The 17210-nt window shown below is 36.7% G+C and overlaps 1 protein-coding gene across 1 annotated transcript; it reads right to left on the bottom strand.

The window, feature by feature from the left end:
- Positions 1 to 53: 53 nt before the first annotated feature.
- On the bottom strand, positions 54 to 3606 carry LOC120122915. The gene is made up of 7 exons (XM_039141957.1): positions 3345 to 3606; positions 2756 to 2785; positions 2179 to 2277; positions 1545 to 1668; positions 585 to 888; positions 421 to 475; positions 54 to 322 (listed from the first exon to the last, which is right to left on the bottom strand). The coding sequence occupies exons 1-7, from the start codon at positions 3501 to 3503 to the stop codon at positions 245 to 247; spliced, it is 849 nt and encodes a 282-aa protein (XP_038997888.1). The 5' UTR covers positions 3504 to 3606; the 3' UTR covers positions 54 to 244.
- Between the last annotated feature and the right edge of the window lie 13604 nt (positions 3607 to 17210).

Here is a 17210-nt window from a genome sequence, read left to right on the forward strand (position 1 = left end):
AAGTAGTAATTATTTCACTCGTGCGCCTGCATAAGCAAATACATATGTTTTATTTAAGCTATAAAATTTCTGTTCCCTTGTTAAAAATACATATATGGCCCATTGTTAATTATGAGACCAAAAACTGTAACTTTTGAAGAGAACTTGGGTGGATGAGAATTGCTTATTTAAAAGATTACAAAAGAAAAAAGTATACATTACTGTTGTAGTTATTCTCTACTTGGAGCTTAAATTCGAAGGAATACTAATCGCCTCGGGCTAAAGCATGACATAATGATTTGTATGTTGCAACACATGTTTTAAATTTCTCTTCAGCCATTGCCTGCGTAAATACGTCGATATCATGCGACTTGCCGCAACTGATCGGCACGACTAAGTCAAGTGCATAAGCATATTGTTCTTGAAAAGGATATAACTAACCTGTGAAGGACCTTGATGTTTATCAGGATGCCACTTCAAAGCTGATAAGCGGAAGCTGCAAGATGATTTTAATGATTTTACAATACATCATTTAAAATAAAATAAAAAAGGTGGAGAAAAGGTAAAACTAAACATGAAAACACTCAAACAGGCAAAGTACTTACGCCTTTTTAACATCTTCGAGCTTTAAGCTGCCAGTTGGAGGTAGTCCAAGGATCACTCTATCAGAACATGATCCCACTACTGCATATTCCTTATCCTCGGACTCATTTTCACTAGGAGTGTCCTGCTCTCCTGTTCTTCGATTAGTACGGTCCGATTTTTCTATCCACTCAAATTCAGATTCTGAATTTCGGAAAGTAAAATCGCCCCTAAAAGACCAAGTATACCACTTGTTCCCAAATGTAGATTCGAATATAGTCTCGGGATTATCAAAGTCCTCCGAGAAACTCTCTCTTCTAAGCCGTCCTGTGCATGTAAAAGAAAGACGTCTAACTTCTTAGTCACAAATGAGGCCAAGCAGTCGTAAAATTTTAGCTTGTTAATCTATTATTGTCTCAAACAATTGGTTGATATCCAGGCATTATACACAACATGAAGATTATATAAACAAACCAAAGCTCTGATTCCTTTAAATTCTTATTTATCTAGTCTGATAGATAAATATGAAGTCAACATTCCATCGAACAAGAAAAAGTTTTTTCACCGATGGGCATGCCACTGTTAAAACGCAGGAAAATTAATCCGCATTTCACTAATGAGATTAGATACTACTTTCAAACGAGCAGCTGTAATTGCACAAGAACACATTCAAATCCCCTTTCCGTCCTTCGTCCTACTAAATTCAGTAAATTGTACACGAAAGAAATGATGTAATTGGTTGCGATCATGTCAGACTGAGTTAATTACTCATTGTTTTGAAATAATAGATCGATGAATAAAACATTAAGATTATACCAACAAAGCCAGATACTACTGTGCACAAGGAAACTCTAAAGTTATTTTATGTTGCTGATAATTCAGGATATAAAAAGATATCCGGTTCAGCTCTGAAAATAATGCATGAAAGAGGCAATTGTTATTTTTTTAAAATCATTTAAAGAGAGAAAAAAGTTGAAGCTCACGTTTACTTTTCCTGCAGTTAGATTTCCCAGCACATCGTCCAGAAAACCTCGACTGGTTCTTCTTAACAGAGCCATCTGAATCCCAGCGGTCTGTCCCATCAAATTTCCATATTGGATCTTCATCCTATGTAGCAGCCAAAGGCATGCATAAGTCAATAATGTCCTTTCAGGTACTAGTGAAATGCATAAGCCCAATCTCGGGTATAATGTAATTGAGCAGCAGGATAAAGGTATCGGTGCTGTACACTTGAGACCACTAGTTTATTTGGGAAGTAAATGACCTTTAGTCTTAAAAAAGTGAGATCGAACTTGTCATTAGCCACTTCCAAAAGGCTGCAACTTTATTCTTTCAACAGCGTAACTAAAATCATAAGCTTCTTCTATGCTTGGAGTCTATTTGGATATTTCACAGGAATGTGGTGCGAAATAAGATAATTTAAATTACAGCAATGCAGACAATGAAAAAACTAAAATTAATTCCAAGGCATGCACTTATGTTGAAATTCAAGCAATGTTCCAGCTTGCTTTACTTATTAGAACTCCGGGAATGTAAACAGTGCATGGAGACAATGTAAGTGAACACCTTCAATAAGGTAAGTGTTCTAAATCAAACAAGAGTCCAAGAAAAGTTTACCTGAAATGAAATATTCGAGGCTCGGTCACTAAAGAAAAGATTTCTCAAAGCTCTCTTTGTTTCAGCACGCTTTTGACGTATTGCATATCTTTCATAACTCTGCATTCATATTTGAAATGCCAGAAAAGTTCTATTTTTGAAAACAACAAATGAAGTAAGAAAGTAAACTGACAGAAGAATGCAAAGTGTTCATACAAAGCTACTTAGGAAGAATGAAATTAACAAATAGCAGTATCTTAACCTATTAGAAGATGACGCCCATAACTTGACCAACATAAACATTAAAATTAACCACGGCAAATAATTTCCTGAGATGCATTAGGCGTCTATTTGCACTAAATGATTATAGAAAAGTTCCCAGTCTAAGTACGAATCTTCTTTTTATTATTCTATTGTGGGAAAGGGGGATTCAAACAATGCTCTTAGAACACAAAGATCATGCACCAACAGACCGAGCCGAAATGCCAGGCCTAGAATAATATCAATCTTAAGACACACCTATCTCATATAACAGGATCAACATTCAAGATAATTAAGAGATACATGAGCAAATGAGAAAGCCTGCAAAGCTGCATACCTTAGTTGGTTGTTGAGTGCTTCTTTTATCCTGTAAAAATCAGTGTTAATTGTCGAACTTTCTCGGAAAAGTACATAATTATCCAAAATTCATTACCACATTACTGAAATCTAAAGCTCAATTCTATGCTGTTCCCAGTCCAGAGGGGAGTAAGAAGTAGGAATAATTGTTCACACAGAAAACAACTTTGATCAGAACTAGGAATAAACAATTTGGGGGAAAGGTTGGAAATTGCTAACAGTAACAGTATACATGAGTATTCAATCATCTAACAGTTGGTCGATTTGCTCCATAGGCTGAACATATCAATTGCTTCAGCCTTTAGATAATTCGAAGTACTATTTCATTAAATACTTGAAATCACCAATTAGACATTTTTAACATGTCTAATTTTGATGTCAGCACGGTCATTCACAGAACACTTAGTTAAAAAGATGGCATATTCATTGCAGAGAACCCATCAATATTTCTAATACAAATTCATGAACTTGTTTTTCAATGAAAATAAAAATCCAAATTCAAGCTCACCCATAGCATTTAAAACATAAAAAATAAATAAACCAAGGTAAGAAGAAGAAGAAACGCTCACAAAATTCCATTTGTTCTTCCATTTTTCACAGGTAAAAGGCGTGGAATGAAATGAGCCGCCATGGCTTGTAGCAGCAGCAGCCTTTTGTTTTGCAGGTAAGAAAGAGGGAATCAACGAATTCTTGAGTAGAAAGATGTTTCGGCGTCTGAAAATTTGCATAATCCGATAAAACAATGCCAAACCACCTGCCCTAATAAGTGGCAGCACCGATCAAAGCTCTGGTTTTTTGCTCTTTGAGTAAAAAGAACTGATTTTAACTATTTTTAAATGATCCCTTTTGTGGAGAAACAGAAAAAAGGCCGAGATGGTCGTCCTCTTCTCTTCGACAGGGATTGTACGAAATCGTATATATTTTAAGGGTAAATTATCTTTTTCATCACTGAACTTTCTTCTCACTCTTATCTTTGTTGTTCAAGTAGAAATATTTTTAATGTAATCATTTAGCTTTGACATTGCTTCTATTTGAAATAATTTTAACTGGTTGACTTTTTGGCATTTTGTATTTTGTTTGTATTTTGTAGTTAAATCTGGGTTTGGTTTTGTAGTTAAATAATCCATTCTCATAGGCATATACAGATGTATACTCGGAACATGTAAGCCAATATTCGGTCATAAATTACATGGAATTTAAAATTATAAAAATATTTTTTTATTTTATTATTCAATGTGAATTGTAATAGTCTTTTTAATATGTTATGATGATTATAAGATAGTATTTGTTTATCATATTTTTTTAATTATTGATGATGTGCACATATCCTGTAAATGTAACTATTCGAATACAAAATATTTAAGAAGAACAACACTCTCTTAAATAATTAAGATCACTAGTTATATTCAAATAACGTGCATTGACATGTCCCACACAACTCTATTACAACCCAATTCCATTCATGGCATATGCTCCCTTCTCCTTCCAAAATACAAGCTGAAAAGGAGTCATTTACAAAGATATTAATAGCTGTAGCCTCAACTTCTTCATTTGCCCACTGATAAATCCAGAAACATGGTAATAATTCTCTTAATCAACGTTAACGTGATCAAAACCTTTACAGCTTGATCCACTTGTTCTTCTTATTACAAATATTTTTTGGAAAATATATCAATTAGTTTCCGTTGTCGTTTTGTCTGTCTTTGTATTCTTCTTTACCACAAATTGTTTAGATTCGGCTCTATCTGGTTTCTGAAAGCTGAGGAAATATGGGAGGTTGCGCCACCAAACCCAAGGTTTTAAAGGGTAACGACAGCAGTGTCCCTGCTGCGATGCCTCCCGAGCCGACGAAAGAAGCCGTTGCGGCTGCTCCCGAAGCGAAGTAGGGTGCTGATGTTGTCGTCGATAATGAAGCAACCAAGGGAGAATCTCTTAGTAACTTGTTGAACGAGGTATCACTTTCTGATACCGTGACTATATTGTTTACGTTTTTAATTCATTTTTATAGTATTAATATATTGCATAAATAAAGGGAATAATCACTTTCATTTGAATACTTTCATACTCGTCTTGCAATATGTTTATCTGTTTCACTGGAGTTTGACTGATTTTTTGTACCGTTTGGTTGGTGAGAAAGCGAAACTAAAGGAAGAAATAATATTAATCCTACAAATGTTTTCCTATTGATTTTGATATAACTAATAGTCGGTATGAAAAAAGGACCATAAACGAAAGCATCATTTGCACACTGAAAAGAAGGGAGCCGCTGAGACCGAGACCGATGATGACCTGCCATCGAAGGCAAAGCCAACAGAAACAGAACCATCAGAGGCAGTGGAGCAAGAATCAATGGAGAAGAAGGTGCCATAACCTTTGGCTGTCGAACTCAAAGCAGTAGCAACTGCAGCAGCAACTGAAGATGAAGTAGCAAAGTGAAATTGCAGCCGCCCTCTAAAACTTACAAATTTTTATAAATTTTGTAATTTTTATTTTTATTTTTTTTATTTTTTTTAACTATTTTCTTATTATAATATTATAAATTTATTTGTTGACGTAAAATCATACGTTCACTCGTATTAAAAAATCTATTTTAAAAGCACATTTTGCTATCTATACTTTGTTCACATAGACATATGTGGTTTTATTAGATTCAATTTATAAGCATGTATTTGAACCTGTTTCGACCCCAATTCAGTCGGACACTTTTGGTTTCTTTAGTCGATGGATCTTTCTTGGTCGAACACTCGTTAATTTAACAAGAGAAAATCGCCTCAGTGACCAAAAAAAAGTTATAATATACGATTTTAACCAACTTTTTTTGGATTTGCCAAAATGACCAACAAAATCGCAACGCGAAATAAAAATCGCAACGCGATCCCCAGAATCGCAAATCAGTTTCCAGAATCGCAAATCAGTTTCCAAAATCGCAACGCGATTCTTGAAAATCGCGATGCGATAGTAGAAATTCGCATTGCGATTTTCCATAATCGCAACGCGAATATGAAAATCGCAACGCGAACACATAAATCGCAACGCGTATCCGTAAATCGCAACGTGTATCCGTAAATCGCAACGCGTATGGGTAAATCGCAATGCGTATCCGTATATCGCAACGCGTATCCGTAAATCGCAATGATAATACATAAAATCGCAACGCGTATCCGTAAATCGCAACGCGATATTTAAAGCGCCATTATAATCGCTACGCGTATTTTATTTTCAAATTACAAAAAGAATATTAAGACAAAATCCCGTAATCGCAACTCATAACCTAAAACCTAAAATCACAACTCAGTCCCATCTCCATCTCTCACTCTCTACGGCGAAGAAATCCGTCCCCATCTCCGAAGATTTCCGTCCCCATCTCCGGCGAAATCCCTCACAACCATTCACGGTCAGAAATCCCTCACAATATTCAGAAATGGAAAATCAACCTCCGAGGGTTAGTTTTTTTAATTATTTTTATTTTGAAATGTTTGCATTATTGTAGGTTTTTCATATTGAAACTGATGATAAGTTTACTGGTCATTTCAATAATAGATTAACCATTTCACTTAGATTTCATTTCGCGTTACGATTCTGTCGTTGCGATTTTCATTTCGCGTTGCTATTCTCTCGTTGCGATTTTCAAGTTAGTATTTGTCTTTGTCTTTGTTCTGTCTTTTGGTTGAAGTAATGCAATCCATTCAAGTTTCAATTTGCAGAAGAGTCGCAACGAGATAAATGAAAATCGCAACGAGAGAATGACTGTCGCAACGAGAGAATCGCAACGCGAAATGAAAATCGCAACGAGAGAATCGCAACGCGAAACCAAAATCGCATTGCGATTTTCATTTCGCGTTGCGATTCTCTCGTTGCGATTTTCATTTCGCGTTGCGATTCTCTCGTTGCGATTGTCATCTCGCGTTGCGATTCTCTCGTTGCGATTTTCATTTCAACCAAAAGACAAAACAGTGTTGCAAATTTTAGTTTCAAGAATAAACTACTACTTTTTATGTTTATTGTTTTTGGTATATCTTCACAGTGTAGTTTTTGGTATATCTAACTTGGTATGTTTATTGTTTTTGTAGAAATTTTTTTCGGCTCAATTGACCTTGAGAAATAAAGTCAGCCTGGCCACTACAATTGCAAAGAAGCTTTCACCTGCTCAAAGACAATTGTTTGAGGAAACCTGCTTCGGGCCATGGCTGAGAGTACAGCATCCGGGTGGAGATGCTAATTTGACCCATTTGTGGCTTCAGACCATGACATCAAATCTACCCGACAGTATACAACGTGGTGAGGAAGAGATATGGTTTCATTTTCCACCAGCGTATACTTGCTTTGGGCGGAAGGAGTTCTGCTTAATCACTGGTCTACGATTCGGACACGATGATGTAAGCCGGTACACTCGTCATATCGCCCGCCCATCATGGTTATCCCGGGTTTTTCCGGATGAGTCAATGGAGAAGCCGAACCTACATGTCGACGACCTGAAGAAATTATTTAATAAGAAAGCTGGTTTCACTCGGATGGAAGACGTCGATGTTGTCCGAGTATGCCTTCTACTACTTGTGTATGCCGGCTTTTTAGGCAGAGAGGCCAGACAACCTATTCATCGGGAGCTAATAATATTGGTAGAGGACCTGAATGCATGGAATCTGTTTCCGTGGGGTTCGTATATATGGAAAGCTACCTGGACTAAGTTGTCGTCTGCCTTTGATGACCGCAAAAGTTTGCGGGGCGATGGGTCCAAATACACTTTGTCAGGCTTTGTTTGGGCCTTTAAGGTAAGAATTTCTATATAATGTTTCTAAAATTATAATTAATTATTTAACAATTACTAATTTTGTTATTATATTGTTTGTAGATTTGGATATTCGAGGCTTTCCCCAGCATGCGTACATATGCAATAAAAACGTCAAATGATATTCCCAGGGCTATTTCCTGGAAGAGGAAAACTCTGTTGGATTGGGAAGACTTAATACCATATGCCACAATAAATAATGTAAGTTAACACACATACTTTCATATAATATATAAACAAGTTATTAATAGTAGACGTTTAACTTTGTTTGAGTTTTTATATTTTAGGAGGCCAACATTCCATTACAAAGACTGACACCCACGGAGGAAGAGCTTGCCACTGATTGGTGGCAAGCTAGTCAGAATTTTTTTGATGGCACGGATGATGAGCAGCATCCACTTCCTCCAATTCGAGAGCCATCACCTCACCTAGAGCCATCACCCGATCGGCCCGACTATACACCTCTAGAACGAGAGCCATCACCTATCCCGTCACATCATCGAGCCTCTTCTCCACCATCACCTCATGATAGGCGACCGGCAAAGATGCCACGACTCCTATCTCCCTGTTCTCCACCTCCACCTCAACGGGATGAGTCAAGGGAGTTACGTGATGAGGTCAATGCCTTGCGTGAGGAGATCGGTACTCTACGCGATAACGATGGTGCATGGCGTGTGGAGGTGTCAACTTTACGTGGTGAGGTTGCCGCTCTACGTGAGATGATAGTATCGTTGCAGAATGAGGTTCATACTCTACGCAACGAGGTAAGTTTAAGATTTTCCATATTTAACTTAATGATAAATTTACTCGTAATTTCACTTAGATTAGCCATTTCACTTAGATTGCTTAGTAAATTTATTCGGTTGCTGCCAATTCTGCTAAACTGTGTATTCTTTAACACTGTGAAATAGTATTTGTCTTTGTTTTGTCTTTTGGTTGAAAGTAAATTTGTTCGGTTGCTGCCAATTCTGCTAAACTGTGTATTCTTTAACACTGTGAAATATATTTGTCTTTGTTTTGTCTTTTGGTTGAAAGTAAATTTGTTCGGTTGCTGCCAATTCTGCTAAACTGTGTATTCTTTAACACTGTGAAATATATTTGTCTTTGTTTTGTCTTTTGGTTGAAAGTAAATTTGTTCGGTTGCTGCCAATTCTGCTAAACTGTGTATTCTTTAACACTGTGAAATAGTATTTGTCTTTGTTTTGTCTTTTGGTTGAAAGTAAATTTGTTCGGTTGCTGCCAATTCTGCTAAACTGTGTATTCTTTAACACTGTGAAATAGTATTTGTCTTTGTTTTGTCTTTTGGTTGAAAGTAAATTTGTTCGGTTGCTGCCAATTCTGCTAAACTGTGTATTCTTTAACACTGTGAAATAGTATTTGTCTTTGTTTTGTCTTTTGGTTGAAAGTAAATTTATCCATTCAAGTTTCAATTTGCAGAAGAAGAAATAGTTTACTTTCGCAACACGAAACTTAAAATCGCAACGCGAAACCAAAATCGCAACGCGAAATGAAAATCGCAACGACAGAATCGCAACGCGAAACCAAAATCGCAACGACAAGATCGCAACGCGAAACCAAAATCGCATTACGATTTTCATTTCGCGTTGCGATTCTTTCGTTGCGATTTTCATTTCGCATTGCGATTCTGTCGTTGCGATTTTAATTTCGCGTTGCGATTTTGGTTTCGCGTTGCGATTTTAAGTTTCGTGTTGCGAAAGTAAACTATTTCTTCTTCTGCAAATTGAAACTTGAATGGATTGCATTACTTCAACCAATAGACAAAACAAAGACAAATACTAACTTCAGGGTATTAGTTTGAAACATATTTTTCTTTGTTATCTGATGCATTTTGTGAACTATGATAGAATAATGACTTGGGTGAATACAATGCAAGTTTGAAACATATTTGTCTTTGTTTTCACTGTTTAAATATCATGTCTGTTTATTTACTGATTTTTGTATTTAATTATTTAGCGGCCCGATAGAGTGGATGCTTTACGTCGGGTTATGCTTGCACGACGGAGTTCACGCATCAGACAGCGTGCACGTGCTATTAAGTCTCCGTACACCCCAATAGTGCGAAGACACCGCAAGAAGAAGCCCGACTCGCCTGTCATCCCTCAAGAGTCCACTCCTATCGTTGAAGAGGCCCCCCATATCATTCCTCGAGAGTCCCCTCCCACCGTTCAAGAGGCCACTGTCATCATTGAAGAGGTCCCTCCCACCATTCAAGAGCCCGATTCACATGGCGTCATATGTAGGCTTCTTGAGAAACCCTGACGTGCCGGACATGATGGATTCAAGTTGGCTCTCGTATGAGTTACCGGCCAGTACCATACCGGTATCTGAAGAGGAGAGGGAACAACTACCGGACACAATTTTGGATAACACCCTTTGGGCTAAGACCGCAGTTGATTTTTATCTACATGAGCGGAGCAAGGGGTTTTCACTGACATATGCAAGCTCACCGATGATATCTTTTTGTTGCTTGAACGGCCTTGGTGGGGCGTATTATTAGGGGTCGAAGACAATGGCTATTTCGATGGGGGGGTAAGTCTTATATTTTTCTTATATTTCAATTTGATTAATTTTTTTTTTAAATTTATGTAAGTCACTAATATATGTCTTTTTTGTAAAACAGCATATCGATGCGTGGGTGACACGTCTTCTAATAATAAGAAAACTTAAGAAAAATAAAAATATACGATATACAATAATGCCGACGTCTTTTCACGCCGTTCACTTGAAGAATGCACGAGATGAATCATTTGATTTGGGCAATGGACAAGCTAAACTTTATCCTGCATGGTGGGAGGTCGATAAGGTTAGTATTTATTTTAGATTGAGTTTAAAGGTTTTATGAAATAAGTGCGCAAATGAATGAATTATTACTTATGATTGCAGGTGTTTATCCCTGTTTTGGAACGTAAACATTGGATTCTCGTCGAGCTTCAGCTCCCATCCCTTAAGACAATAGTGTATGACAGCATGATAAATTACATATCATTGGCTGATTTAAGAGATGTTATTAAGGGATGGAGCTCTCATTTGGCTAAATTCTTGGATGCGATCAATTATTGGACTCGTTCTGGAAACAAGAAGCCAAAGAAGCTCAATATTACAGTTATTAGAGACGAGACCGCGCCACAACAAACGAGCGGAGCCAGAGGAGATTGTGGTCCTCTCGTATGCTTGGCGTTGGAGCGTTTGACGACGGGAAGCATCAAGTATCTACCTCCCACCGATAGAGATAAAGCTGCAGTAGGCTTGTGGTTTCGGCATTATATGGCTAAATCGATATATACGAGACGCTGCCTACCTGCATCCGCGTTATAAAAATGTCCATAAACAATTGGTAAGTTTATATACTTTTGGTTTGAAAATGTTTGGTTAAGTAACTAGAATTCAATAATTTGCTGTTTGTAGGTTTTAGATGTGTAGAAAGTGTTGTTTGAACAAATGTTTGGTTTCTGCAGGTTAATCTCAGAAGTGAACTGCGTGAAAATGATGTCGAGCTGCAAAAGTTGATTCAATAGTTTAATTGATTGTTTTTTGATTGTTTAATTGATTTGTAAAAGTTGATTCAATAGTAGATGATCGGAAATAAGAATTATTGCTTATTTTTTGATTGTTTAATTGATTTGTAAAAGATGATTTGTAAAAGTTGATTTGTGTAATTGATGCGAACATAATTCTTATTTGTGCTTGTTTAATTGATTGAAATGTAATGGTTGATTTTGTTGATTTCAATCTGCATTATGTTGAAGGCAAAATGACTATCGCAATGCGAAATGAAAATCGCAATGCGAAATGAAAATCGCAACGAGAGAATCGCAATGCGAAATGAAAATCGCAATGCGGAAATGAAAATCGCAATGCGTTTATAATTTCGCATTGCGATTATCTCGTTGCGATTTTCATTTCGCATTGCGATTTTCATTTCGCATTGCGATTCTTTCGTTGCGATTTTCATTTCGCATTGCGATTTTCATTTCGCATTGCGATTTTCATTTCGCATTGCGATTTTAATTTCGCATTGCGATTCTGTCGTTGCGATTTTCATTTCGCATTGCGATTTTCATTTCGCATTGCGATTCTCTCGTTGCGATTTTCATTTCGCATTGCGATTTTCATTTCGCATTGCGATTCTCTCGTTGCGATTTTCATGTTGGGATTTTCATTTCGCGTTGCGATTGTATTTTCCGTGTTGCGATAGTCAAATGCATGCCTAATAGTGATAACAACTGAATAACAAGAGTTGGTTAAGTCAAAATGGTTGGCCTGAGTCATTAATTCAACTGAAAATGTTAAAAGTTCACACATAAAATCCACATAATACAACGTTTGCATTTAAAAATCACCAAAGTTAACAGTCTCAAAAGGTGAAGCCAATCGTGATTGGGATTTTAAAGATGATTGCCTTTTGCTTGACACCATATGAGCTTTGGATTTTGATGAGGATCCATATTTTGGTAGAGGAAAAGATGATTTTGATGGCACTGGTGATCCACATGTCAACCTTGTATGACCACTTTCCTTGCACCGACTACATGTCGATCTCTTCTTCTCTTCACCCTTAGACGGTATACGATCGTGACTTTTTGGTCGGCCAGGTAGCCTTCTGTCCATGGCTGGTGGCAAAACTGTTTGTAAGTCATCTGGTATGTCCCACTCAGAAGGATGTGGAATAGGGTAGACAATCTCGGCATAAGTCTGTCGATAAACTTCTGTAGTGTAGCAATCCATAGCGTATGCGCTTGAATCATCTTGGTTTAAATGAAGAGCAACTTTTATAACATGGCCACACGGATAACCAGATGTTTGCCATTTCATACAACTACACGTCTTTGCATTTAGATCGACTAGCCCATTTAAGTTATTATCCAGTACTTGAAACAAAGTGTTTGAACATGGTTCAACTCTCCATGACGTTGACTTCACACACGTTTCGTTATCTTTTTTTCAGTCCATGGTGTAACACGATGTTCCAATGTTCCTGTAAATTTAAATAAACAATACTTAGTAAAATATATAAATATAAGTTACGAATTCAAAGAAATAATACCTGCATGGTTTCTTTTCTTGTAGTACCACTGTTGAATAGAGGCTCGAAAAAACTCCATTAACATAGTAATGGGTAATTTCCGGGAATGACGACTTAGAGCGTTGATTGATTCTGCACTATTAGACGTCATGAAACCATATCTTGCTCCAAGTTGATGTACTCTTGACCATCTTTCAAACCCGACATCTTCTAGTGTTTGAGCACACTGAGGCAAAACACGTCTTAAACAATTTATATGCTTATTGAAATCCACTTCCCGATAAGCTTTTACAGCCTTCCAGTATGTCCATTTGTGCTTTTTTATACCAGCAGACCTTGATTTTAGATTTCTATACAAATGAACACCACAAAGTCCATGAAAAGCATCTGGGAAACACCTTCTAACAGCGTTGTCAATTGAGTTTGCCCTATCGGATATGATTGTCAGATTGCTAATAGGACCTATGCAATCCCTAAGATGCCCCATAAACCATGTCCATGAATCAGAGGTTTCAGATTTGCCAACCCCGTAAGCTATTGGCAATATCCCATTGTTAGCATCCATGGCTACTGCTAATAAGTTTACTCCAAGGTATCGACCTTTCAAATGTGCTCCGTCAACTATAATAACTGGGCGCATGCAAGTAATAAACGAACGAATCTACAAAATAATATACACAAGAAATATAATCATTTAAATGTGAAATGCATGTAACTAACAAAAATGAGTCAACAAAATTATATTGATTTACTAACCGTAGCACCAATGGCGATAAACAGCAACTCAAAGCGTCCATCTCTATCTGTTTTGATATGAGTTACCGACCCAGGATTTTTCAGCTTTAAATTGTGACAATAAGCCGGCAGTTGGGCAAACGATGCTTCTGGCGACCCCCTCAACAATTCCAAGGCATAACATTTGGCTCTCCAAGCTTGAGAATATGATATACTAATCTTGAACCGAGCATTCAGTCAGTCATAATTTCATGTCCCCGATATACCCTGCCATTCAAAAACATTAACTCAGCCAGAAAACCACCCAACACCTTTTTGTTTGCCTGTCTATGGTGAGGAAAACTTGGGTTCTTGAACATGTATGTTTATCAATAAAAGTCCTAACTTGAAACATTTTGCAATCTTTATTCTCTTTGCAATCATACGCCACGTACAGTTTTTGTCAATCATACACCTTGTTTCGAAAAGATCTTTGCTTGATTTGTTAACTTTTAGTTGATAGCCATCTTCCACACATTTCGTATATAAAGCTATCTTCAAGTCTTCCTTTGTATCAAAACATCATCTTTCTTGATACGAATAACTTTTGTGTAACAATCAACTGCTTTCTTTATCAACTCTTCTTCCGGTATCTGAAGTAATTCTGGCATATTCCAGTTATACGCCCGTGGCATTTTCTTTCTTCGGGGACTTTTTCTTCTTCTTTTTCTTCTTCAGGATTATATGAATTACAGAATGGATGTTCAACATGTTCATTCACAGTCGTAACTTCCTCCTCATTATCATCAACATTACATTCTTCGGCAACGGCTGTTTCAACATCAAAATTCGGGTATTGACCATATCAATATCATTACACGCATGGTCTGTTTCTTCTTCTGAAACATCATCAAAATCCGTGTATTGACCAATATCAAAGTCCGGATATTGACCAAGACCAAATTTCGAATACTGACTAGTACTCACAATTTTTTCTGTTGGCTCATCATCGTCTAACTGGTCAATACGAAAACCGGAATTTGGTGCTGAAAGTTGATTGGGATTTGGATTAGAGAAAGGTTGTGGGTTTTGAGAAAAACTTAGTTGATTACTACCCGCTACTGACCCAACAATACTACTTCTAGGTTCAACAACATACAATGTAACATCATCTTGTGAAACACTAATGTAAGCAATGAATCGTTCAACATCTTCATTGTCGGTTAACAAATAAACTTTACCATTTCTCTGATAAGATAGCCTAAATCCACTTAGGGGCTCTAAATTCAATTTATTTGAAACACGTAGCATTAGAGTTTCATAAGTTAACTTTTGTAAAGACAATTTTAGTTGAAGATTCATGGGTAAAGGCATATATTGTAAAACACCATGAACATTATCCCATGACCCTCCAAAACACAAATCTATCCAAACATGATCAACATTAGATGATTTCATGGTTGTAAATTAATTTACTAAACAGACGAGCTGCGAAACTAAAACCTGTTGCCGGATTGGGAAGGATGTCGTTGGATATAGGAACGGATGTCGCCGGAGAGAGTGATAGATGGAGATGGAATGAGTTGCGATTTAGGGATTTAGTTTATGATTTCAGTGTTATATACCCAAAATTTCAGTGTTGTGATTTACAGATTCTCGTTGCGATTTACGGATTATCGTTGCGATTTACAGATTCTTGTTGCGATTTACGGATTATCGTTGCGATTTACGGATACGCGTTGCGATTTACGGATTATCGTTGCGATTTACGGATACGCGTTGCGATTTACGGATACGCATTGCGATTTACGGATACGCGTTGCGATTTACGGATACACGTTGCGGTTTACGGATACGCGTTGCGATTTACGGATACGCGTTGCGATATACGGATACGCATTGCGATTTACCCATACGCGTTGCGATTTACGGATACACGTTGCGATTTACGGATACGCGTTGCGATTTATGTGTTCGCGTTGCGATTTTCATATTCGCGTTGCGATTATGGAAAATCGCAATGCGAATATGTACTATCGCATCGCGATTTTCAAGAATCGCGTTGCGATTTTGGAAACTGATTTGCGATTCTGGGGATCGCGTTGCGATTTTTATTTCGCGTTGCGAATTTGTTGGTCATTTTGGCAAATCCAAAAAAAGTTGGTTAAAATCGTATATTATAACTTTTTTTTGGTCACTGAGGCGATTTTCTCATTTAACAATTACTTCAAAGAAATTGCTTTTAAATAATATATTGTTCAGACCTTAAAACAACATTGTTTTGGATATTTAATTCAATGTTCGACCCAGATTCATGGTTATCTGCACCTTTTGAAACCTTTGGGTAAATTCCATTCACGATCCTTTTGCCTTTTCAATTGCAATAATTTAGTTTCTATTTTATATCACTTAGATCCTTATTTGCATAGTAAAATTGTATTTAGTCCCTTTAACTTTTTTTCCTTTTGCAATTGAATCCTTTCTCATGTGTTATTATTGTTTAAACATATTATTACTGTTGTTATTAACACATTTTTTGTTTTGTTTCATTCATTGTGTTATAGCATTGTCGGAACCGTCTTTCGGTTGGGCCTCGGGATTGGGCTTCGACTTGAAATAATGGAATTGGATTAGAGTCGCAACCGATCATTTATTTTAAGACAAATGGGTTGATCGGATACCTTATTTCTTACCTGATCTGGTTGTACCAGAAACGTGTCGAGTTCGGGAGTCGGTTACGGTCAAGGAAGGATTAGCACCCTTGAGCTGTCCTTTCAGTACCAATTAATTTGTCGGTTGTCTTTAATTGCGAAAATTAAGAAATTAAATTAAATTTTAAAAATTCGATTCGAATTACTTACTTTTGATTGGTTGGAGTTCTTCTAAAAGGGATAAAAAATGTTAGAATAATAATAATAATAATAATAATAATAATAAATGAATAAGAATAATAACTAAAAAATAAATAAATAATATAAATTATAAAAAATTAAACAAATATATTGTAAAATAATTAAAAAAATAAAAAAGAATAAGTCGAAAAAAATGAAAAAATATATTAAAGAAATAAAATAAAAAACTAAAGTTAATATATATATATATATGAACGAAAAAATATAAAAATAAATAGTAATAAATAATAAATATGTATATATACATATTTATTATTTATTATTTATATTACTATTTATTTTTATATTTTTTTCGTTCATATATATATATCCGGGATCAACTCCAACCACAACCGGAAATGGCCCCAACGGGAGCCTATAAATATCAAGGTATCAACGACGGCTAGGGGGAGGAAAAGCCATCATCGGCCAAACACACAAAACCATTAACTCATACTGCCAAAAAACGAAACCAAACACAGTACCATCGCGAGAACAATACACCAAAGAGATAACCACAGAGAACCATCAACCAAGTATCATCGATCAACAGAGATATACAGCCAGTAAATCAAAACCACAAATAACCAAAATACGACAGTACCCACAGTAATTTGAGACAAAAAAATCAACACGAGTATATCATACAAAAATCGCCCCAAATACCAACAAAAATGAGAAAAGCCGAGGCCTTTCTCTCAACAACAGGAGCGAAGAACGGCACTGGAGGAGAAGCATCGGAAATCCAAGGGTCAACGACGAAAAGGGGTAAAAACTGGAACTTCAAACCTAGATCTACTCCGTTCAGTGGGTTTTTTTGGGGATTTTGGCTTCGGATTTTTGTTAAGGTTGGTGAGGGGAGTGTTTTGGTGAGTGTGTTTTTTTTCGCTCGCGGTGAGTAGTGGCAGCCAACGGTAGCTCCGGCGAGAGAGCCTTAGAGAGTGAAGAGAGAATTTTTCTTTCAATTTTAGAGGGAGAGAGAAAGGAAATGGTGAGAATG

Source organism: Hibiscus syriacus, unplaced genomic scaffold (assembly GCF_006381635.1).
Source record: "Hibiscus syriacus cultivar Baekdansim isolate YM2019G1 unplaced genomic scaffold, ASM638163v2 tig00110388_pilon, whole genome shotgun sequence".
Taxonomy (NCBI): Eukaryota; Viridiplantae; Streptophyta; class Magnoliopsida; order Malvales; family Malvaceae; genus Hibiscus; species Hibiscus syriacus.